At 36.9% G+C, this 26,065-nt stretch overlaps 1 protein-coding gene across 5 annotated transcripts in view; it reads left to right on the top strand.

Moving 5' to 3' along the window:
- gdpd2 (glycerophosphodiester phosphodiesterase domain containing 2) overlaps positions 1 to 25,406 on the top strand; it is a 28,130-nt gene extending 2,724 nt beyond the window's left edge. For 2 of the 5 annotated variants that reach the window (XM_017707160.2, XM_037540552.1), the window contains exons 2-15: positions 6,328 to 6,502; positions 10,805 to 10,908; positions 11,064 to 11,157; positions 11,258 to 11,317; positions 14,023 to 14,121; positions 14,265 to 14,358; positions 15,405 to 15,544; positions 16,101 to 16,183; positions 16,900 to 17,059; positions 17,143 to 17,343; positions 18,006 to 18,154; positions 18,638 to 18,785; positions 22,013 to 22,095; positions 22,450 to 25,406. In XM_017707160.2, coding sequence (XP_017562649.1) covers positions 6,416 to 6,502; positions 10,805 to 10,908; positions 11,064 to 11,157; positions 11,258 to 11,317; positions 14,023 to 14,121; positions 14,265 to 14,358; positions 15,405 to 15,544; positions 16,101 to 16,183; positions 16,900 to 17,059; positions 17,143 to 17,343; positions 18,006 to 18,154; positions 18,638 to 18,785; positions 22,013 to 22,095; positions 22,450 to 22,546 — 1,599 coding nt within the window. In that variant the 5' untranslated portion in view covers positions 6,328 to 6,415 and the 3' untranslated portion in view covers positions 22,547 to 25,406. Of the gene's footprint in view, positions 1 to 6,327; positions 6,503 to 9,606; positions 10,366 to 10,804; positions 10,909 to 11,063; positions 11,158 to 11,257; positions 11,318 to 14,022; positions 14,122 to 14,264; positions 14,359 to 15,404; positions 15,545 to 16,100; positions 16,184 to 16,899; positions 17,060 to 17,142; positions 17,344 to 18,005; positions 18,155 to 18,637; positions 18,786 to 22,012; positions 22,100 to 22,449 lie in introns of those variants that run through there. The other 3 variants (XM_037540553.1, XM_017707161.2, XM_037540554.1) reach the window with 3 other exon arrangements.
- The last annotated feature ends 659 nt before the right edge of the window (positions 25,407 to 26,065 follow it).

The following is a 26,065-nucleotide window of genomic DNA, read 5'->3' as shown; positions in this document are numbered from 1 at the left end:
CCATAGCTTCTTCCCTAATATCACATATGGTGTTGAATGAACTGGAGAAATTAAAGAACATGATCCTCACAGTGCTGCCTGATGTGTCCAAGTGAGAGTGTGTTCTGTCCAGCAGGTAGATAACCGTATCATCTACTCCAGGGCCATACTGATATGCAAACTGCAGAGGGTCAAGTACTATTCTGACCAGAGATCTCAGACGAGCTAGCATCAGACTTTCAATTGTCTTCATTAAGTAGGATGTTAATGCAACAAGTCAATAGCCATTTTGTGCTATCAGCTGCCTTTTCTTGGGACAGGAACCTCACAAGATGGAAGCCTCAGGAACCTCACAAGGAAAAATATGAATATGTACATGTCTTCATTCATTTTTAAAGCTAGTATTATGTAATATATTTGCAATATCATACGTTAACACTTATAATGACCACTGAGCTTAATGTGCAGTGCATTAATTATAATATATTTTTATATTATATAATTTTTTATATTATATTTTATATTACAGGGAGGTTCATTTGTTTTCTCATGATATGGTGCTAAGTGCTTTCATACCTTTTTGATCCTTGTCTCTCATTCTTTCACTAAAATGACAAATATTTTAGCACAAATATAAACAACCTGATCAATATAGGTCCAAGCAACTTGTTACTGACACGCAGTACTGTACAAAGGTCAGAATCCACGCTTCATTTATTAAATTTCCATTAAAAATAGCCATTAAGTTAATAAGTTATATATTTTTCAGGAGATATATAGAAAACGAACTCTTAACAAACTGGTTGACCTAGTGGACCACCAACACTGCCACCATAACAAACAGGACCTTGTAATCTGAAAAAATCTGTCCATCCTTCCACTGTAGGAAAATACATTATGGGTCTGAAATAATGTGACGCTTTCAAGAAGCTGTTACTGAGTAAAAGAAATGGACAAAACGAAAGGAAAAATTGATCTTGAACACTGTAATGTGGAGTTCAATTTTACGGACTGGTAAGTCTAAATATATGAATGAGATTACTATGATCATGTGAAGCCAAAATTGCAACAAGCATCTAAGAATACTGTTCATAATTATATTTAGTTCTTGTGGCTTTTGATTTTCTGTTAAATGTCTTTTATGCTTTTTTCTGGTGCTAAAAAAATAAATAACTTGTACTTAATGACTATATTAACTGACAGAATCAGCAAATAGAGAAAAAGTTCTTTAAGTAATTCCTAAGGCTGGGAAAATCCTCTGTTCTTAAGTGCTTGGGGTTACATTGCCCACAACACGATTAAAGAAGCTATGAGGCCTGGGTCAGTGCATGCTGGACAATTTAACCCAGTTTTATGGTATTGAAATTTCATGGATGCATAATAATTAAAGGCATTCTTTTCATACAATGCTGTGAAAAATCATTTGACTCCCAGTTTCCCCTATTTGTGCAGTTTCTAAGTGGTCATTGCATTCATTAAAGGAAAAGGGTTGCCACATCTGTATCACCCATGTGAAAAAGTGATTACTCCTAAGTTTAATACATGAAAGTGGCACCTTAAGCAGAAACAATTGCAACCAGATTCTTCCTATAACTGGAGATCAGTATTTCATATCACTGAATTTTTGCCCTCTTTGCAGAATTGCTATAATTCAGTCTGGGCCCGTTGAAGGTCATGCCACATCATCTCAATTCAGGACTTGGACTACACCACTCAAACCTTCATTTTGATTCTTTTGAAATGTTCAGAGGTGGACTTGCTCTTCGAATCATTGTCTTGCTGAGTAGTCTTACTAACTCAGTCAACACCCTGGAGCAGCACAGCATTACACTACTGCCACCATGACATGAGACCCGTCTTTCAAAAAGTTCTACTCTCGTTTGCTTTTTGCCTTGAAGCTCTCCCATTGGTACTGTTTTGCCTAGTCTCTTTCTAATGGTGAAAGGACAAATGCTGACCTGAGCGAGGCCTGCAGCTTTTCAGATTTTCGTTTGGGTTCTTTTGTGACCTCTGCATTGCTGTGCTCTTGGAGGAATTTGGTGGGGTAGGGTAGCCACCTCTGGGAAAGTTCACCACTGTTTCACATCATCTCCATAATGACACTCACAGTGGTTTGTTGGAAGCCCATAGCCTTTTTAACCCCTTTGACACTGACACATATCAATTACTTTTATTCTCATCTTTTCTGGAATTTCTTTTGATTGTGGCATTTTGTGCTGATTGATGAAACCTTATAGCACACTTAAGCCTGGGTTCGTGTAGTCTAATTCTTTAATAGATGGTACATTCATTCCAGTGACCAAAATTCTTTACATTGTTTAGTGTGATCAGCAAAAAACAGTTTTTTTTAAGTTTCAGTTCTGAGTAACTTACTGGTTTATTCTTCACTTTCTTTCTTCCGAGATCACCTCAAGATTTTCTTGTTGCATATTTCTTGTTGTTTATGAAGCAGGGTCATTAACATTAATACTTCCTGCTGCTCTTGCCATTTTCAGTTGTACAGTTGTACATTCCCACAGTTTCTTTACATATTGCACAACAAGATGTGTTGTGTGACGAGTGACATTTGTGACAACTGTGGCTACCCACAATAAATCAATTTGACAGAAGACGAAAAAAAACGAACAGACTAAGAATCTAGAAAAAAGTGCTTCATAGTTTTCTTCTGTCAAGGCCCATGATTATCCAGAATTGTCATCTCATGAGCCAAGTTCTCATGAATTAAGTTTCACTGGCCTTTTAATTCTATAGTCTCCATAGTGTCTCAATAGACTCTTATTAACAAGACTCAGTAGTTTCGCAACATACCAGAGCTAGTAGAGCACAAAATACTTTTCTGTAACCATATCGGAATTCTACTTAAGGTACACAAAGCATTCTCTTATCTTGAATGATCTGATTCACTGATTTCACTTGCCAAGTTCAGTTCCACATTGGCATTTAAATGAATGGGTGTGTGAAGGTAACTTTCCTCTGTCAGTTGTTCTTTGCAGATCAACAGGTTCTTGAGAAAAAGGTGATGAAATGGAAGTTCACAGCACAATGTGACTAATATCTGTTTTTATTGTATATCATAATCAGAAACATTGACATTCTCTGTGTCACTGTGTGATGTTTTGTTTGTTAATGCAATATTGACCTTAGCATTACTACCTCAGATATGCAGGCTGCAAGTGACAAATGAATACTCAAACAAATCCTGACGTGTTGCTGTTGGCATCCTGGCGAGGGTGTTTTAGATGAGTTTTGTGTCGGGGGCTTTGTTGAATCAAATTGCATAATCATATTTACATAATCCAAAAAATGTTTAATCATAAATATTGCAAAATATATAAGAAACTTTTGGATTTACTGTTGTGTTTTTAATAGACTGCAAGGCATGTAACAGCTACACTATGTAGCAATATTATTATAGTGTGGTATTTTGCAATTATATGTGTAGCCATAGTCTGTAACACTCATGTCCATAAAGTAGACTATCCTTCCTTGAATTAATTTGTGATTTTTGTCCAGAGTCCATTAGTTTTACTTATCTTCTGACGTTTTTATCTTACTTATCACAAAGAGCTCTGTGTACTTATGACTTTATTGAAGAACAAGGTGTGTCACTCTCAGCATAGTACAAATATGCCTTGTGTGGCATGAATAATACTGCCTCCATTTCAGTTGGTTTCTTTTGCATAGATGCTCGGATGTCAATATAGGCTGAGTAACCAGGTTCACCTGTATTATAAGCAGGGGATAGCTACTGAAAAATTAGTAATTAGAAGTCAGATGAGATCTATACAGAGCCATGCATACATGTTCCTGTTGTTAGCTGTAATAGCTGAGCGACAGAACATTTTTCTCATATTTCCTTTTCTTACACACTTTTATGCCACTGTTATGTAACCTACTTGTTGCACAATACATTATTAGTTGAGTTTCAGAGAACACTTTTATTAACCTGCTCCGACTTGCCAGTCCTATCATGAGTTGCGGCTTTTAGGTGAACCAGAGAAAAAACTTTTAATATAAAATAAGAGATAAGATAATCCTTTATTAGACCCACAGCAGGGAAATTCACAGTATTACAGCAGCAGAATAATAGAAGTAAGGCACTCAGTAATAGAAACGGGAAACAGTATAAACATTATAAACCAACAATTTATAAATAATAAAAGTTAAATCTCTAGACGATTTATAACAAAATAATAATACGAATTTTAAAAAGTTGCATAAGATCTGTATTGCACTTACATTTATAGCATTTGGCAGATGCTGTTATCCAGAGCAACTTACAATTTGATCATTTTACACAGATAGGCCAAGGTGGTGTTAGGAGTCTTGCCCAAGGACTCTATTGGTATAGTGTAGGTGCTAGGTATAGAGCTTGCCTTGGTGGGGGATTGAACCCCAGTCTACAGTGTCAAAGGCAGAAGTGTTAACCACTACGCTATACCAACCACACTTGTGAACATATTACACAATGAAAAATATTTACATTCTGAATATAAGTGTATATTGTATGTGTGCGTGGTCTTCTGGGTTGTGTTGGTTGAACAGTCTCACAGCAGCAGGAAGGAACGACCTGTGATAGCGCTCCTTCACACACTTGGGGTGAAGGAGCCGGTCACTGAAGGAACTGCCCAGTGCTGCCAGAGTCTCATGCATGGGGTGGGAGTTGTTCTCCAGCATGGATGCTAGCTTGTTTAGCATCCTCCTTTCTCCCACTGTCTACACTGGGTCTAGAGGAGTTCCCACGACCGAGCTGGCCCTCCTGATCAATTTGTCCAGTTTCTTCCTGTCTGCAGTGGACATGCTGCCGCCCCAGCAGACCACTCCATAGAAGATGGCTGATGCCACCACTGTGTCAAAAAAGGTCCTCAGGAGTGGCCCCTGCACTCCAAACGACCTCAATGTCCTGAGCAGGTAGAGTCTGCTCTGTCCTTTCCTGTAAAGTGCAGCAGTGTTGTCTGACCAGTCCAGTTTATAGTTAAGGTGCACACCCAGGTACTTATAGGAGTCTACTTTTGAAACAACAACAGCATATCCTCAGTGCATGCTTCATCAAAAGGATGGGAAAGCCCAAACAGAGCAAAAGGGGTCTTGTTACCACATAAAATGCACACCGGGGGCAACCCTTACGGATAGTGGTTGAATTATGAAAGATTTCAAGTTGGATGGTGGATTCAAGCAAATAACTAAAACATTTATTTCTACATATATGCCTGTTTAGTATGTGAGTGCTTTGCCCTCATTGTAATATGATAACTTGACCTGAAGAGCTTCCTAAGATCTAAGACAGACTGGTGTGTTAACCTCAAATTTGGATGGAGTTAAAATATCGATAACAGACATAAGAAACCTTAAATGATAACATCACTTCATTATTTAAAAGGAGATGGAAGTGGGAGATGAGGTTTACAAGGTTGGTGATTTTTATCATTTTTTGACCAGAGGACTGCCCCCACCTCAAATCAAGCCCTGCTTTTTGGAATATGGAGTTGACACCATCAAAGGCTTTACTTATTTGCCCAGTATTTGTGAAGTTATGATGGGCATTTAACAATTTGCAATGCTATCCAAGTCACTGTGGGTCTTCATCCATGTCACTCAGTCCTAGATCTGTTATATTTGGGATTGGGTTACCTACTGCACCTTCATTTGGGATACAGTTTAAAAAACTGCAAATCACTTGGAGGAAAAAAACTAAAGTTTTACTAAATTTATGTTCTGAACTTTTAGACTGTAGTGTCTGAGTAATCGTGTGCAAAAATAAGGATGTTCCTGTGTAAATAACATGTATTGATTTTAAAAGTGAAGATAAATGAACAAATCCTCTACAGAGAACATACTTCTGCATATTTGTATGGGTTTACTGTTTATTTGCTGAATTTAACATTTTGGGGGAAAAAGAAAACATGAAAAGTGAAAGCTTTGGCACATTTAATGTGTGTTAATCTCAGCAAATAAATAGTAATTGTGCACTGCAAATAGCAGAAAAAAAATGTCATTTTTAGTTTGTTCTCTGTAGAGGGTGTATTAACTTACTTTCACTTAACAAATAAACAAAACATGTAATTTACCTAGAAGTGTTCACACTTTTGCATGTAACTGCTTATATCTATCTATTCGTCTGTCTATCTACTAACCTGCTTGTCTATAAATGTAATCATTCGCCCAGTCATCTGTTCATCCATTCATCCGTTCATCCATCCTTTCCCAACAACCAACCAGTTCTGGCTTGACAGACCTCCTTGGAATTGCAATTTGAAAAGAATGAGTTTGTCGGGGGAGGTATGTGTTTTGGGGTCTAACTGAAGAACAGGTTTAACTCACCCCTGCATATTTCTTTCTCCCATGCAGAGTCATTACACAGACACCTCCACACGCAGAAATCCAGACCTACATTTTCTGTGAATGTGAAGTCTTAGCTTGCTGTGAAGACAACGCGATGCGCTCACAGGAAAGCATCTTCCGAATTTGCTTCAGAGGGGTCTACAGTTGCTACTGGACAGGTTCAAGGGACAACAATCAAAGAGTGAGCTTCCATTTGACAGTTCCATCTATTCTGTTCTACATATCTTGATACTCTGGATAGGGCTGGGCGATACAATGATAATTATCGCGATATAACTTTACCTCGATATAGCGATAAGAAAGGTTTGATAAATGTTCAGTATAACAGACCATCTTCACACTTCCACATTCAGCGAAAACCCTTTTCTTATGCAAGAAAAGCAACACTACTCTGCTGTAGCCAAGAGAGTGAGGCGGCGGCGAGTAAAAATGGGTCGCAAAATATAGCTATTTTAGCAACATGTGAAACGTGGAGTAATACATTCCCTGTTTGAGTGCAGCAATGGGCGATCTGCTCTCCTGTGACCAAGTCTGAGTGATGAGATAAGTGGCATAACTGTACTGCCTTCAGTGAGCTCACCTCTTTTCTAACATCCTAACAAGCTTTAGCAGCGTTAAACCACATCTGCACCACACTACTCCAACGCAGTGTTACAGCGCTCGGTCATATTTTAGTATTAGTGCATTCCCGAGCAATGAAAGTGAAAGAAAGAAGTGTGTTCATGCAAGTTTCAGCCCCAATTTAAAGGATAGTAAAAAGAGGAAGCTGTGAGCCACTGGAAAGTGATAGAACATTCTCTTTCCAGGCTAGCTCTTTTTAGCAAACTTTGGCTAACTTGAAGCAGCTCAGTCACTCGCACAACACGACGCTGGTAAAAACAGCTAATCGGACGCTTTCTCCCACTGTCCAGTGACAGTGACAGATTTGTGAAATATTTGAAACTATTTGGTGAGTGTTTGTCGTGTTCTGACCATAAAGGATGGTTTAAAACAGCAATTAACCACCCAGGAGCAAAAATCAGCCTTCAAACTTGAAAGCAATGATGATTTGACATTTACCGCAATATGTATCGATATTGAACGATGTGAATTTTGTTTATCGTGATAACATTTTTGGCCATATGGCCCAGCTCTAACTCTGGATTATAATCACTATATTGACACTAATTACATACTAATCGTTTGCTTGTAGTTATTATTTTGCTGTCCTGTTCCATTTCACTTTCACAGAAAAGCAAACTAAAACAGATCTATTGGATGTTGAGTAGTAGTCAAAAATCATTAGATCATCACTGCAACTGACATAAGCAGAATTCTGAAATGTTGCTTAATGAACACTTATCATCTAACTGTGTGCTTCACTAAATGTGTTCTTGGGTGGATGGTTTAGTCATTGAAAAGTATGTTAATTGGAAGTCTGATTACTGGAGCAAGGAGAATCTTTTGTGTATATCGGGACTAATTAGAAATGTATTCAGAGATTTCTAAAACATAGTTTATGAGGCTCCTGGCCATGTGAATGGACTAATTTGGTCTCTTTAATAACTCTGAGCACTGGAGGTAGTTTGATGCCGTGCTTTGAAGCGTCATGTGCCTTGTGTCTCATTATTCTGTCATTCATGATCAGGCGAAACTCAACATGAGGAGACATTGGCATGGCTCCAATGGTCTCACAGACTCAACTGTGGCATCTACATCAGTTCACACTCCCGCATACGGAGGCAAAACAAGGATTGTTTGTTGAACTGAGCACTCAAAAAAGGCGAAGGGGGTTTTGTGGTTAATATCCTTCAGGTTTGCTTTCTTATTTATGAATTTGCCCTGGGGGAAAGTATAATGTTTCTGCATGACTGTAGCAGCTTGTTTCTCACGGTTGTGCTGTTGGTGGTTCAGCCACTAACATTGGAATGACAGTAATCATTGTAAATTATGTGCTAAACTATACGAGAGGTGTGCAATATGACAGGAATATCATACAATATTTAAAGACGATGCACAATCCGTATCACCATATTTTGACACACAGTGCACTAGTACAGCCATATTTAAAAACAGCCTTCAAAATATCTGGTTACAGTGATTTTTATTGAATGTGAACACAAAATCCAATTAAACAGCACAAATTACACTCTCTTTTAATGAAATGTGTGGTTGGTCAGTGTTCATGTGTGGGCAATATCCATGATCTGCTCAGAAAAGCATATTATTTATCATCATAACAAAATTAATCACAATAATGAAAAAAATATTATCATATTGCCCACCTCTAAACCAAGCCATGCTTTAATAGAATATTTTTTTAGCCCACAATTAGCCCACATACACCATGAGCCCACTGGCACTAACACAAAATGTTTAAAAAATAGTTAAAATGCTGACATTATATAATATATATGATAAATATTTTTAATCTCTCTTACTGTTCGTTTTAAGGTAATATAGTTATTTGACCTCGAGATGTATGTCATAGTCAAAGTCACCAAGAAAACACTGCTTTAAAAGGTGGACCTGGAAATAACCACTTTTCAGAATTCCTCATGGCATTCAAGGAAAATATTTACAAAATATGAAAGTTATTTACAAAACATAGAGATAAATCAATTACATATGTGAAAGCATTGCTCAATATTTTAGTTGCGTTACTTCCCATTTCAAAAGAATGTTGGGTAAATCATATGACCAATAGCAGCTACAGATTGTGCTATAACTTCCAAAGAATGCTCATCATAGTGGCAAAATATACAGTTCTATATGAATTGAGTTGTCAAATGCAAAGTATTATTACAGTGTTTATATATTAGAATAGAAACTTTAGTGGGTGGGCTTACATGGTACGGTCGTGGTCAAACTTTACAGCCATGGTGATTCTAGAATTTAAAAATGCACATTTGTATTATTCGTTTATTATTATTAGTTTTTGATATAGGCAGTCAGTAACATTTCTGCTACAGGTAGCCAGCTTAATATATCAAATATGGAATATGGGAAAAAAGAAATCTTTAGCTAGGTTTCTAGTGTGCCCTAATACTTTTAATGCAACACCTTTTATATCTGTGTTTTATATCCTGAACATGGAGGGCCTGTGAGACCACTCGGTGGAGCGTTTGGTGGTGGTAGGGGCCGCAAAGCATGATGAGCCCGATCAACTTCGGGTTTGCGGGGAAAACTCTCCTCTCCAAAAACTTCAATTAGAACAGATTCAAGAAAAATTGTAGGGTTACCTTTTTTAACTTTTCTGGAAGCCCCACCACTGGACCTATTTTCCAGATCGTCCGCACGCGCTTATAAATGTACCCTTTCGGCCTGCAGTGATGTCACAGCACCTTGGAGCTCAGATAATGTCATGTCAAAGGTCGTCAGAATAGATTCAACTCCTTCAATTTTCTATTCATTGCCAGACACTTTTGTTTGGAGTAGGGTAACAGAAGCCCGGAGCTCTGACAGAATTTCCGTGCTCGAGACATTGGATCTAATAGCATCTACCAGTTCCTCCATGTAACTTGGCATTAGCACTTCAGCGCTAGTGTTATCATGATGGCTAGCAGCACTGTGACTAGCCGCTTCCTTCGGCTTGGTGTTGCCTCTGGAGGACGTTTTGCTGGCCATTTTTCGAAGCATAGAATTCTCAGACAGATGCACGTCCTATTTAGCTGCAGTACGAGTGTATTACAAATAAACTACCTTACAAAAAACAAATAAATTGAGGAATATATGAGGAGCGCATGTAGGGACGTCTTTACTCTGCCATCGCCAGATAAGTCTACTGTGACATTGTGGAGGACCAGTATGTTGTTGAGGTAGAAGGTGCACTGGTTGACGTTGCTTTTCACTAGCTGGACCTGGCTAGAGTAGGTTAGGTGTAACACTCAGTATCCCTGTCCACCAGGTGACATTTTCTCTGCTGCCCACCATTGAGTTTGTGGATTTGACACTTGACTTTTTAATTTAGCAGTGATATCCCACTTCTGACACCAAATGTGGTGTTGTGGTGAAAAAGAACCAGAGAATAACAGCTGGAATCACTGGGAAGGAATCACTGAGAAGGTGATATTCCTCTCTATGGTAGCCACACAATCCACACTGACTAAACCCAAGCCCAACACAATAAAACACGATTAACATATACACACACCTTAAACTAACAAACAACATCAACAAAAACAACAACACATGTATCTTTTAAGAAGGGAGGGTGGAGCACATGGTGCAGTTTGACATGCTATGACTCTGAAGACCCTTCTGTAGCACAGAGTGGGCGGCAGCCACCAAGCTATTAATACTACAAGACAATAAAATTTATTAGGCCACAGTGTTTCGCCATGACAAGTTACTGTCAGGAAATTATTTGCATAGCATGTGATGACAACTGACACATCTGCTTGTGCATGGAATTAAAGATTACCAGTTTGGCTTGAGTGATTATCTCAAGCAAAATTAAATGACATGTTGAAACTTGTACTACGTTTGTTCTCTCTCATCCTAGTGCGCATGCTTCTGGTTCTCCTTCCTCTCACTGGTGTCTGTTTCTACACTGGGATGGGTGTACATCTGTTTTATTGCTTATAATGACCACAGTGATGTCAACTGGTGAGGATGCACATTTCATAAAAATACTTTATATACATATACTCTAAGTGATTAAATAAAATAAAAGTTGTATATGGTGTCTATTCAGGAACATGTTTGATCACACTGCCTGGTAAATAGTCATTTTGTTGTTTCTTATGACCTCACTTTAACAGGAAAGCTTTCGAAAAGTTCAGTCGGTGGGTCAACTGGTTCATGTGTGTCATCATCCTGTCTTCAGTAATGGCCATATACTGCCTTCTCCTATTGGTGAGCATGAAAAATAGACTTATTTTCATTGATACAAAAAATTGGTCATTTATTGTAATAAATTTGGTCACATGTAATAAATGTGACCTGTTTCTTTCAGCTTTTTTCATTGTTCCAGTTTGCCATTAAAGAACCTTTGGATTTACACTGGCTCCATAAGGTACTGCAACCCCACTTAAATATTAAATCATCTGGTTCATTTAACATTTAGAGATATTGTTGATGTTAGATTAGAACCTTGTAACTCCAGGTTTTTTGGTTTGTTTCTTAGCATTTTCCAAAGAAACTTAGTATTTTAGAAAACAATTACAACTATTATATCGACACTGTCCAAAAGAAAACATCTATCTCCAAAGCAGTCATTTTGGAGCATTTCTGTTGGTTCATTCATTATAAAATGTTCACAAAAGAAGTTATAACCAATATTTTTGCTGCTATCTTTAAATTATGAAGGAAAAAAATAAATAAATATATGAAATATAAAGTCTGTTTACAGCTCTAAATATTGCAGTGGTCAATGCCCTCTTTGATTTTTATACAATTGCAATCACAATTTATACAATCATTGTTGTCTACCCCATTCACCATTGGTCTGTGTCTGACCACAAGACCACTGTTGACTAGATATTTTTTGGTTGGTGGACTATTCTCAGCACAGTACTAACACTGACATGGTCATGATATATGATGAGGCGTAACGCTTTCCCTGTAACTCCACCTTACAGGTGTACAGTAAGGGGCTGTAGACTGCAGACGCAGTCTATCCACTAGCTCAGGCATGTCAAACATGGGGGCTAAAGTACTGGTTTACCCTCATCTAATGCTCTGAATTCAGTTCATGAAGGCTTGCTAATTAGCTGATGAGCTGAATCAGGTGTGTTCAGTAAGGCAGTGTGCTGAAGTGTGCAGTGTTTTGGCCCACGAGGACTCGAGCTTAACATGTGCTGTGGGTCTGAATTAGTTTCACTCATTTTTGTTGGGTGGCTAGGTGAAAATGTTCTAATTCACTATTGTTTAGTTAGACCAAAAGCATTGATTGGTAAGGTATAATATATTGTAGCAGAAATTGAATACTGCAGTTAAATGGCACATCACCCCCTTGGAATGATTCTATCTGACATTTTTGTCAAAATTGAGTTATTCACACATTCTTATTCTGTGACAACTTCTCAACATTGTGTGAGGTGTTTTTTGGTTCCTACCTAAAACTGTCCTCTGCACTGGACACAATATTTAGCACTGACCTTTAAACAGCAAAAAGATGATTTGTCCTAAAACAAGGAAGTAAATTACCTAAAAAATAAATTAATCAAAATATGTCATAAAAATGTCATTAAAAGACGTTCAATTGAATGATCTGATAATGTAGATTGTCTGCAACAACAAAAACAATTTTATCTTTTAAAAAAGATTTTGAGTAACCTGTTTGTGATTCTTGAAAATCATTGCTTCTGTTCATGTTTTGTCAGAACCTTATAATTCCAAGGGGATGATATATAATTAAGATACTGAATTACGCCGCATTATGTCACTATATGCTTTTCTCAGCAAACTGTGGATATAATTAATGCTTAAAACCAACTTCATGTTTCATTGCAAAGCGCATAATTTGTCCTGTTAAATTGGAATTAGTATTTATGTACTTATTGTTTTCAATAATATTTTTAAATGTGGCACTGCTGGTTCCTTTTTGTCTACTCAAACTTATCAAATGTTAAACAATAAATATTTTTGGCATATCCTGAACATTTCTGCAGGTATTGTGATATTTTTGCTGTACTGCCAACCATGCATGAACAAAATGCATTAACAAAAAAAAACAAAACCTGATGATCAAGGTTTTTCAAAACTGCTTTTGAGCACTGTATCTGAACAGCAGTCATCCTGTGGTTGTTCCTTTCCACTGATGAATCCAACCAATGCTGACAGCAGTGAAGAATGCATGGGAAGCTGTTCCTTTAGTCCTAATAAACATCATAAATTTATGAAAAAAATATTGTGAGGTGGTCATGAATGCTCGAGGAGGAATTAAACTGTTAAAAACTCTATTCTCTGTTTCCAAATGTGAGCGGTTGTTTTTAACTGCCAGTGTATTTGGATCTAATATTTTTTTAATGTTGTTGTTTTATTTATAGTAATGTTTTCCAAACCAGTCTTTGGGGACCTCTAAGCAGCTCAAATTAGTCCTGCCATGATTATTACATAATCACCAAATCGCTAATTAGATAACTGCTATTACTTACACGTGTTTCACAATCATTTCATGCTTCAACAAGCAAATATATTTGAGACAAAATAGTGCTCATATATGTTGAGGCCATCAGTGAGATGATTACCTGTAGATATGTGGCAAATTCTAACATTTGTAGCAAGTATTCAAAAACAGATTTTTTTTCTTTGTTTTTTTTTTCCCTCTCAAACAAGTAATCCTTCCTTGTTTCTGTTTAACGGTAGACATTTGTGCCAGTCATGTGTGCATGTGAAATGGTTTAGAGGATTTTTTCACACTATAGCTGGTGATAGCTTCTAAATAAACATAATTAAGAAGCAAGATGGCTAATTAGCCAACATGTCCAATCAGCAACTTTAGGTTTGTACTTTAGTAATTCAGTACAGTGAACAAGAAAAGACAAGAATTGTTATTATTTCTATGACAGTTAATCGTAATCTAAAATTTCATAATCATCACAGCCCTAGGTCACATGTTTCTGTATTCGTCTTCCCAACATCTGGGAGGTCTATGATTGTTCTGGAAGACATAACAGAGAAAAAAATATGGACTGCCTAGCGGTCCTCGATGATTGGGTTGGGAAACACCAAGTGTTTTTAGGCTTGGTTACTGAATGGTACTTTCTTCCTCTGTAGGTTTTGCTCTTTCTGGGTCTGGTAATAGTCGTGGTCGGCATAGCAGGAATAAGCTCAGAATGGAAAGAGGAATGGAGCACTATTCATTTGTCACTGCAGGTGTGGAGCCAGAATGGATTTATAGATTCCCTACCATTTAGGATAACACTATTTTTGGGAGAATGTTCATGAAAGTGTCTCAACAGTGATGATCTATTATGCATTAGTGAAAATGGTGTTATGTCATCTCCAATGTCTCGCAGGCCACAGCCCCTTTTCTGCAGTTGGGTGCGGTGGTGGCCTTGACCATGTTGAGCTGGCTGGTCTTCCAGAGTTACCACAGAACTCAGAGTGCTGGTCAGTACTAGCCTTGTGTTAATTACATAGTAACATATGCCAACACGTCCCTATTATCAGATGGCATCAGGCAGAGGAATGACCTGTGGGCAAGGAGAATTTGTATTTATGATGTAATGTGAATATTCAGAGTGATTTGATGTGAAACAGTTGATTTTAGAGAAACTGACCGACTTCTTTTACAGTGGTGGTGATATTGATAAAGGTAAAATAGCTTTATTTCCCAAACAAATATGTTTTCTTTAGGTACTATTTTGTCTCCCATTGCCCTGTGTGTATCTCTCCACCATTAATGTATATTAAGAAAACATTTTATGGCAAGCACTTGTTTAAACAATGTCTCAGGCATCAGTCAGTGGATTCATAATAACTGTCAATGAGGGAGTTATTAAAGTTATTAAACTCTTCAAATGCCTGGTTCCTGTCACCACCGCTATGATCAATTCATTTAATGAGTTTTTGCAGAACAGTGAATTTCTTGCCAAACCCTATTTTCCACAGCTTAACAATATAGTCATTTACAAAAGTTTTGATACCTCAGTCAAATGACATGTTTTGTTCATTTTTTAAGTGAATTTTATTTGTTCCTTTTTATTAAACCTTTACTCTTAATTGTACCTTTACTTTTTACTGTTACTCTGTACTCTTTACTTAATTTAACATATAAAAATAAATCATAATGTGCCCTGTGCAAAAGTTATGGCACATTTTATATCTTATGTTTTATTTTGTGCCCTAACATTTGCAGAAAGTGCCATATTTAAATGTATTCTCCTTTTTTCACTTAGAAAATCAATAAAACATTTCCTTTGAATGGGTGTTCAAACTTTAGTGTGTGTCTGTAACCGTGCCGAAATCTAGAAAAAATAAGCTCAATGGCCATTTCTTTGTTAGAAAGAACAACACATCACATGCAAAATAGTTTCTTTTCCACCTTCTGAAATACAAAGGGACAAGCACAAATGTATGTACATTGGTGGGTGACAGCACTGTTTACTGGTTGATACTGAAAAACAAGCCAACCTTTTCTCTTTTTGTTGGCACAGCTTCTAAAGCCCTGATTATTGGAGCATTAGTGGCAGTTTCTGTTGCGATTTTTCTCAGTCCTCTATTAATTCATTCTCCGTGCATCATTGACAAACTTCCCCCGAAACCTGCCCTCATTGGACACCGAGGTGCACCTGTGGTAAGTGCTGCTTTTCCAAAAGATACATTTGTTGTTTGGTATCAGGTTTTTCTCATGAAGCCTATCATTTTACACCTGCATCCACCTTGAAAATGTATGCTTTGGATCAGTGTGTTTCTATACTTTTGTTTCATCTCGATTGTTACAGCATGACTTCTTTCTTTTAAAACAGTGTCAGTTTGACAGAAAGCTTGCAGTGAATCACCTGTGGTTACTTTGTCTACGCAATATGGCATTTTGCCTAGATTGTCGGTTGTCAATGTAAAACATTCAAGTAATTCTTAGACTAGAATGTGGCACAAACCAGAGGGATTTTTAGATTTAGTAAGCTCAATAAGAACAATAACCATCATTACTGAGACATGTAATCCTCAACCAGTCATACTCTTTGTTCTGCTCTAGAAATAGGTCTAGAAATAGGTTCTAGACATGGGAAGAGTTAGAGTCCTGGAGGAAGTTGTGACAGATGACTGTTTTTATGTCAGTTACGATATTTAGGGCAAGTATGAAACTATATTACATCTCTTTTTACCTGTCCTTGATATGCTTTGTTCAGCTGGCTCCAGAGAACACCATGATGTCATTTAGGAGAAGTGCAGAGTGCGAAGTTATAGCCTTTGAGACAGATGTCCAGCTCAGGTTTGTAAAATCTTATAGTATAATGTTAATAATAATAATGAGAAGAATAATATGATGATAATTATGACAACAACAACAACAACAATAATAATAATAACAATAATATGTATTATTATTATTATTAATAAAATAATAACAATAGTCATTGCAATAGTATGCTTTATTTATATAGCTCCTTTCAAAGACTCTTGGTTAGAATGCAGACTATGCAAAAATTTGAAGACCCCTGGAGTTCTGTTGACTTGTAATGTGTAAATGAGTATATATTTCCTCTGCAGTGAACAAAATTAAATATGGCATTTTTTGCAAAAATTTGTTCACAATTTGCGTTTATTTGCTGAGTTTAACATATCAGAAAAAAACGTGCCATTACTTTTGCACAGAGCATATTTAATGTTTTATTTGTTTCTATAATATTTGAATAAATTAAAATGAACAGTAATTGTGCACTTAAATGTGTAGCAGTGTGTTCTTTGTAGAAGCTGTGTTAACTAATATTAAATCAGAGAATCAATAAAATGTGTAATTTGACCAGAGGGGGCCAAAGTTTGCAAGTGACTGTAAATACTATACATGGATTTGGCATGCTGCATAATCTCTCTCTCTCTCTCTCTCTCTCTCTCTCTCTCTCTCTCTCTCTCTCTCTCTCTCTCTCTCTCTCTCTCTCTCTCTCTCTCTCTCTCTCTCTCTCTCTCTCTCTCTCTCTCTCTCTTTAGCAAGGACAAGAAGCCTTTTCTTATGCATGACAATGGCACAAAGTTTCTACGGAGGACAACAAATGTGGATGTTGTTTTTCCAGAACGTGAAGACAACAGCAACAGTGACTTCACATTGGAAGAACTGCAAAGCTTAAAAGCAGGCGAATGGTTTCTGAAGGTAAAGCAGCGAGTGAAGATTTTTAGGCTACATCCTAGAGTTTCATTCTAAATTTTAAGGTAATAATTGTTTTGTTCATGCAGACTGATCCGTTTTGGTCAGTAAACTTGCTTTCAGAGGAGGAGAAGGAAAACGCTCGTACCCAGACAGTGCCGACTCTTTCTGAACTATTAGACCTCGCCAAAGAACGCAACATCTCTGTCATCTTTGATTTGAAGAATGGCAGTTATGACTGCAACGTCACAGTGACAACCATCCTGAACTCCAGCATCTCACACAATTTAGTAGGTTTTGTTTCACTTTTGAACTTTTCTTGATTTTATCCACTGACTGTACAGCCACTGGCTGATAGATGTTCCTGCTGAAAAAACAGCATCCATAGTAGCCTAAACCCAGCATGATAATGGTTTGTGACCTTCATACCAACATCCAAAACACATTTGCTGTTTTTGGTGTTGATCAGCTATGCTGAGTTTATAGTAGGGGTGTCAGTTGCTATTATAGCTACAAATTCAAGGACTTTTTGACTATTCAGTGTGTTAGGCACTGGTAATGGCTTTAGATTTACAAAGCACGATTCCAAAAAACTTGGGGCAGTATGTGAAATGCTAACAAAAACAGAAAGCAGTGATTTCAGAGAGAGATGATTAGACGAGCTCAAGCCCAAAGAAATCAGCAGTGTTTCTGAACGTTGATGACATAGCGCATCCACTCTACATAGTGCAGGCTTCTGCTGGATTTGTGGATAAAGTAAGAAACAGTCTTTATTGACAATGATTTGTCAAAGATGTGAGCTGATAACCATCACAGAAGTGTGCCAGCTTTTAAAGCAGTGCTGTTTAAGGGATTGTCACAGGAATTTTATTATGATTTTTGGCCTTGCCTTTTTCCAGACTTGATCCAGATTTTGTTGTATATTACTTTGTATCTCTTGTATTGCTTACAGATATGGTGGCTGCCATCAACATGTAGAGAAGATGTTAAGAAGCATGCTCAAAGTTTCCGCCAGGTCTACAGCAATGTATCTGAAATGAAAGACAATAATGGAAGTTTTTTAAATGTGAAATACAGCAGCCTGAGTACTGAAGAAATCAGGTGTGTATGAAAGGCTTTTGCACCCTCTGCCTGGCATGCAGGGACATGAATGTTGGCTCTGTGAAAATTGGCTCCAGAAGAAGTGTAGTCTTGCACCCTGAGGGGAAATCTAAAATATATATATATATATAAAAGTCCGCTCTGCTCTGATGTATGTAACTCCACACTCTAAGGGTTGCAAAAGCAAATAACTACATTACATTTTTCCTGTTGCACGTTTCATGATGTGAAGAGCATTATCTTTGAACAGCATGTTAATGTTTTGAGAGCACACTCAGTTGAGTTTACACCTCTACAAGTCTTTACTTTCTATGACACAAGTCATTACATGTTTGAATAGCTGACAGAATAGCTTGTCTACCCCTCAGACATTAGATTTCTGGGGTGAGAGGATTTGGAGAACACTGCACAATAGCCCTGGTTTGAATTCTGTGCATATCTTTGATAAATGTGTTTGCACATGTCTGTGAATGTATGATGCAGGAACCTGACTAGCAGAAACGTGATGGTCAACCTGTGGGTAGTGAATGAGCGCTGGCTATTCTCTTTGTTGTGGTGCTCTGGGGCCAGTTCAGTGACCACTAACACCTGCCATGTCCTCAGCGATATGTCTCACCCTGACTGGCATCTGGTGAGTTCCTCTTGCATGTAGCACTTTCAAATTAATACCAATTTAATTGTCAGTTAGAGCATTAGTCATTAGAGCACGATGAGAAGCTGGCACTCTTAGAAAAAAAGATGCTAAATGTAACCCAGTAGGGTTCGTTTGGAGCTATGCCATAGAGAAGTCACTTATGTTTGGCTGTTTCTTTAAAGAGCTGTTTTTGTAAATGAAATATGTGAGTCTGAAAAACCCTCTAAAGTTTAAAGAAGAGTACACATAATGCAAATCTTTTAGATTAAGCAGAGTAACTTTATTTAGCTAAGTATGTTACACATACAAGGAATTTGTCTTGACTAGTGCACTAGTGCATGTAAAATACTGAGTAGACCAGACAAACACACAAGCTAATATTTAACCAAAGAACAAATACAATAAAAATACAATAAATAGAATAAAGATTAAAAAGAATAATAAAGAGCCTGTGTGAGAGGAGTTTAAGGGACGTGAGAATATCTGTACATATGCAGGTCCGAGTAGGCATACAGTCATGTGAAGAAGTGAGTACACCCATTGAAAGGTTTTTCCAACATGTTTGGAGATGCAGATATCAGTTCTTTATTTAAACCTTGCTGACAGATAAAGGTGATACAAGTTAATAAATGAAACCTCAAATGAACAATATCATCCTTTATAGAATTGAAATAAACAGTAATGCAATTTTTCTGTGGAAAATGTAAATACATCCCTACATATATCACAATTTAAACTCCAACTGAAATCAGATGCAGTCAGGTACTAGTGATTAGAACACTTTAGAGAAAATCTTGGAGGAACCTGTCTTATTTAAACCTCAGATATCTGGTCTGTGGTATTATGTTGTCTAGATCAAACAAACTGATGCATTCAGAAAGAAAATTGTAGATGCCTATGAAACTGAGAAGGGGTTTAAGAACATAACCAAAATATTGGAAATCAGCCATTCTACTGTCCGAAAAATCATCTGTAAGTGGAGATGATTTAAAACCACTGCCAACATGTCCAGGCCAGGCCATCCCATCCCAGCAAGTTTGACCAAAGAGCAGACTGTAAGATGCTACAAGAAGTCTCTAAGAACCCCAAAATTTCATCACAGGATCTGCAGGTAGCTCTTGCCACTATTGATGTAAAAGTGCATGCATCTGCCATTACAATACACTGCACAAATTTGATCTACATAGGAGGTGTGCCAGGAAGAAGCCTTTGCTCTCAAAAAGAAAATATGGTCAAGACTAAACGTTGCTAATAAATATCTAGGCAAGAACCAGGACTTCTGGAACAATGTGCTATGGGCAGACAAATATTTGGCCAGAGAGCCATAAGCCATGTTTGACAAAACCAAAGACTCCATTTGGTCAGGAGAACCTCATACCAACTTTAAAGCATGGTGGTGGAAATGTTATGGTTTGGCGCTGCTTTGCTGCCTTGGGGCCTCGCCAACTTTCAGTCATAGAATTGACTATGAATTCTCTTTCATACCAGATAGTGCTTGAGGAGATATTCAGATTATCTGTAAAAAAAATGTAAGCTTAAGAATGGACAGGAGAATGTTCCCAAACATACAAATAAATCCACCAAGCAATGGCTCAAAAGGAACAAATGGAAGGTTATGGAGTGGCCTAGTCAAAACCCAGATCCGAATCTCAGTGAAAAGTTGTGGGGGAACTTGAAAAGGCTCGTGCATGCAAAAAAACGAATACCATTCATCTATGCAGCTGTTAAACTGAAGATCAAATGCTGACATGTCCACATATGTCAAAAAGATAAAACATTTCATGGGGTGCACTTACTTCTTCACATACCTGTGTAATAGAATAACTAGTAGATACAGTATATTATAGGATAATGTGTACATTTCTAAAAAAAGAACGTTTGTACATGTTCTATTTCATAGAAGCATAACCCAGGAAATTATATTCTGTATAATACTTATTGTGGTTTTATGTGAGAATAAAATGATTCTACAAACCACAATTACAAAGAAGTTGAAACAGTATGTGAAATAATAATAAAAACTGAAAGCAATGATTACTATACTTTTGTAAGTATATGCTAAATATAATTTCTGCACATAACAACACTCATGCAAAAGGTCAGTCGTTCAAAAAATGAAGAACAGAGTTGACACAGCATTTTTTGGCACACATTTTCAGTGTCATACAGGTCTGGACTGCAGACAAGCCCGTCTAGTATCTGCACTCTCTGAATACATGGCTGCGCTATTTTAATGTGCAAAATGTTTTGTGACATTTTCATGTTAAAATAAGCGTTGACATCCCTGAAAAAGATGTCACTAAGAAGGCAGCAAGTTCAAGTTACCCAAGTGGGCAATGATACACCCCCATGACTGACCCTTGTTTTTGATAGCAATCTACGTGGTGCTTTTCTTATGACATTCATTTTTTCCATATACAATCTGGTTGACTCGTCAGTTCACAGTATGCCTTTCTACTGTGCATCAGTCCATTTCAGAGTCCAAAGAAATCAACAGCATTCCTGAACATTGTTGACATATTGCTTTTGTTGTACATAGTGCAGTCGTAACTTGCATTTGTGCATGCAGTGATGAACGGTGTCTGTTGTCAGAGGTTTTGTCGAGGTATTCCCAAGGACTGGTGGTGATATCTATCACAGAAGCATGCCAGTTTTTAATGCAGTGCCATCTTAGCGATTGAAGGATGCAAGCATTCACTTGTGGTTTTCTCCAGATGTCCTGAATCTTTTAGTTGTGTTATGCACTGTAGAGGGTGAAATACATAAATTCCTAAAGCTGGATTGTTTTTTGATGCACTTTTAGGCAAAGTGTTTTTGGCTTGACCAGTCTCTCAAGACTAGCCCTTTCCTGGATGCTCTTTTTATACCCAAGCATGATTGCATCACCTCTGAAATGTTTTCAAGTCTTAAATTGCCCCTATTCAGTTTTTCTTTGGAATCATCAATTTCCAAATAAGCATATATTTGCAAAAAATAATAAAGTAAACCATGAAATACCTTGTCTTTGTACTGCTTTAATTTAAATGCATATCAAAGTGGATGTACAAATCATCACCTTAGGTTTTTATTACCATTTTGTGTACTGTCACAACTTTTTTGGAATTTAAGTTTGTGGATGTTATAACTGTGTATGTGTGTGTGTGTGTGTGTGTGTGTGTGTGTGTGTGTGTGTGTGTGTGTGTGTGTGTGTGTGTGCGTGCCTGTGTGTATGAATAATTCCCCAGAAATACTGTACATACCTAATTATATGGATCACTGCTGACTTGGTGTCATTGGTTCTGATGGTCGTCCTGTTTTACTTGCAAAGGTAAGTGACAATCAAAAACCAAATGGTCAATGGGGAAAAAACCGTACACTCATGCACATATTGTCTGTTAACACCTTAACAGACAAAAGTTTTATTACACACAGAATTTTGACATTATGCAGAGATTCCTCAGACTTAAAAAAATGCACATCTCAACAGTGTAACATTTTTTTTGGAACATAAACATGGTTCATTTATGGCAGTTCAAAAAACCATAAAAAAACTTTTTGCACCTACACCAAGAGTGTAGGTGTTAATTTAGCACTTTGGATTTGGCTGTGTAAATCAGCAAGCTGTAATATTAAACAATGGATAACAATCTAACTACTAATATATTTCTGTCTTTGTGTACAGGAGAAAGAAATCAAGGAACCTCCTGGATTCCTCCCTGAATCGAAAAGAAATGTACCCCTTTTTATCCAAAAAAGAACACGTGTCATCATTTGAGTAGGTATATATAGGCCTGGGCAATATGACGCTATTTATTGTAATCAGGATGACTTTTATCACAATATGTCATATGATTTTTTCATCACATCATGGGTATTATTCACACATAAACACTTCTTAACTAGAGAGAGCATAATTAGTCCTGTTTGATTGGATTTAGTGTAGCTCAGTGTGTGAAATATTAAATACACTCAGTTGGATTTTTAGTTTTTGCTAGGCTCTTTCAAGTGTGGCATTCCATTCAGTTCCAAAACATCAGATGGCAAACAAAATATATATTGTGGGACACCATCTAACATATAGCATTTTTGTCATATTGCTCAGCTCTTATTTTATACCATTTCACTGTTAATAAAAGGCTTAACATTTCTACTGTTTGCAGCTGTTGAAAACAGCATACTGCATCCCACACAATGTGAAGTAGCCTACAGTTTAAAAATGCTGCATAAAAATAATCTAGAAAATAAATATGTAGAGAGGCAAGAAATATGTAGTGATAACTACAGAAAAGAAATGTTGTGATTCTTGTGTGAGTGACCTTCCAGTGTTCTAATGCAGTGGAATAAAGCCTCAATGCAAGGTTACTATGAAAAGATTACATCCAGATTTCTTTGGGCCTGGGGCTGCAGATTTAGATGGTTTGTGGAAGAGTCATCTTTTGCCAGGTTTTGTCCTACTTGGAGATACTCAAATAGTCCAGTTTAAATAGCATTTTAATATTTTATGCCAGTCTTAGAGTATTTGCACGGTCTCATCTTCATCATGTTAGAGGCCTTCATCATGCTATAAGGAGCAGTTTCCCACACCCAGGTTAATCCTAACTCTGCTCTGTTTCATGGTGAATCACCACTAACATTACAGTTTAGTGACCTTGCTTAACTTTTGTGCAGTAAGCCACTCTTTTTGTTTTGTTTAGAGATCCATCATCCTGATTCATTTCATGCGTATTCGATAGTGCACCAGATACCCTTCAACCATGCATTCCTTTGTTTTTCCTTGTTCCTTATAAATAATCTTAAGTTTAGCTGAGTTTGGTTATTAATAATGCAGTTTCTCTTGGGAGGATGTTGAGATTTATTATAAGTTTAGAAAACTTGAAAATTGAGAAAATAATTAAACATAACTTAATTCAAACGAGAGGAATTTTAACAAAGTGTTCAAAAATTGATTAGAACACAAACACTTAGAAGTACAGTCTCTTTAATAGTGGTATTTGTATATATTTTATAATATGCATTAATAATTAACTGTGAATGAATGTGCTGTATTTCAGCTTTTTTCTTTTCTTTTCAGTTAACTGGGAGAAATAGAGTCATGTGAATTAGCACACATAAGATTGATTATTGATTATAGTGGACGAGAGCAAAATGATTGTTAGATTACTTGGGAGCTCTGCTGATGCTTTAGACCAGCTGAGCTTTAAGTCTTTTCTCTTTAACAAATTATTTTATTTGTTGTGAACATGTAAACCACTGAGCCACTCCTGCCTCTTACTGTAACCTTCGATGCTAATTCTGTAGCATGTAGTCAGACATTTATTTTAGAATTAGTCAGAAATATTACTACTCCATCTCAATGGAATATGTGGATATGGAAAAAACTTTACAAATATTAGTAATAGTAGCTGATTTTACACTTAAAGTGCTGTTGATTCTAAACTGCAGTCAGATACTGCACCCCACAGAGCCTGTTCTTTTGCCGTTTGTGAATGGAGTAAGCCAAGGACGTTTGAACACCACTGGTCAAGTGATGTGTTTTGTTGCTTTTTAAAAAGAAAATAAGAAAACATATCAGCTACAGGAAGCAGACTTAAGTATATCATTTTTCTGTAACTACAAGTGCATGAATTATGTTTATTTAGCATTATTTGCATTTTATGTTTTCTTTTTAACCCAAAAGTGTTAAATTCACTTGTGCATTAAAATGTGTAGAAATAATGGGATATCTGTAGAGGATGTGTGCATATTTCACTTAAAAAAAAAAAACTGTTATCTGACTAAGGGCACCCAAACTTTTGCATATGACTATATATTTTTTACCTGTACTACATTTACATGTAAGAAAGAGAGATTTTGGTATTTTGACAATAACATGTATTACAGTATTTATTTCTGTATGTAGCTTCTCTGTAACTGTCAGCCTGATATTTTGAAGAAGGACAGCAACTTCATACTAGTGTTCTTCTGTGACCTTGAACTGAAGCTGAATGTGTGGTCTGACTGTCAAATAGTTGTTTTTGGCAGCATGTGTAGTTGGAATAACCCTGAAGATGTTCCGTGTGACAAATACTTAGAGATTTGGTGTGCTTTTTCCGAAAGCCAAAGGGACTTTAACAGTATCCTGTTAATTAATTTCAGAGTGGAAAGAAAACAATAGAAAACAGTCCATTAAAAGTAGGCTAGTTTGCTTTGGTAATCTAATCAGTAGTTATTGAATTCTTCCTTTTTCACCCTGGTACAGCATATTAAAATGATTCAGGCTACAATGTTTTTATCCCCTGATGTTGATTTAATGCATGGGAAGGCAGATCTTTGAAACTGTTAGATATGATGAGCACTGTGAATGTATGAGCTGTGCTGAATGTGCGCTGAACTTCTATTTGTGTCTGGGCATATATTGTTTAAAATGCATTTATAACGTTTTATCACAGAAATTGCCTGTTGCTGCTTTGCACATTTACAAATGGAGAGCATTAATCACTAGTTTTAGTGTAATGTGTGGCTGGCATTTTAACTGTCTTTTGGTGTTTTTGTATGAGTTTTTTCTGGTTGTTCTTTTCTGACAGCCTGATGGTGAATGGACACATATTTTGTACATTATTGCATTATTACTGTAAAAATAAACCACAGTTGATTAATCAATTTTTCACTGTTTAATGTTCCTGCACAACATTCAGTACATATTAACAGTCTGTTTTGTACTCTATAAAGTATGATGCTGAAGGTTTATTGACAAAGCTCCAGAACCTGGAACCGCTGAGGAACATGTTTTAAAATAGTATGCCTTTTGTCATTGCTTTTTAGTGGTGCAATCAAAAACAACAAGGGGGGGCAATGGGACCCATGGGACCACGGTAACTACATTTTTTTGTGCCTCAGGTACAGAAACTACACGATTCAGTCTCTTTAACTACATACATGACCAGTCATTTATCATCTGCACTACTCAGACATCTATTCTCCCTCTTATTCAGAAAGCATCAGTGCTTACCATTTTAGCATCCGTCACAACCTGTAGCGTGATATTTTATTCTTTTTTTATCATTTGAAGATCTTAAAAGGTAAAAATGATTTCACTCAGGTAATACATCAAAATATGTATTGCATCAAAACATGTATGTAATACAGCAAGGGTTCTCTATGTAATCTATCTAACCTTATTTGGCCTGTGGTATGTCAAATAGGTAGAAACAATATATAGTCATTGCAAGTGAAATAAGTGTTCCTATGTTATAGGTTAACAGTAGATACTAGTGGGATAAGTAGCATGATGAAAAGGCAGCTGTTTTAACCCACAGCAA

The sequence above is a fragment of the Pygocentrus nattereri genome, chromosome 8 (genome assembly GCF_015220715.1).
Source record: "Pygocentrus nattereri isolate fPygNat1 chromosome 8, fPygNat1.pri, whole genome shotgun sequence".
NCBI classification, from domain to species: Eukaryota; Metazoa; Chordata; class Actinopteri; order Characiformes; family Serrasalmidae; genus Pygocentrus; species Pygocentrus nattereri.
This window is presented reverse-complemented; position numbering and strand designations above follow the sequence as displayed.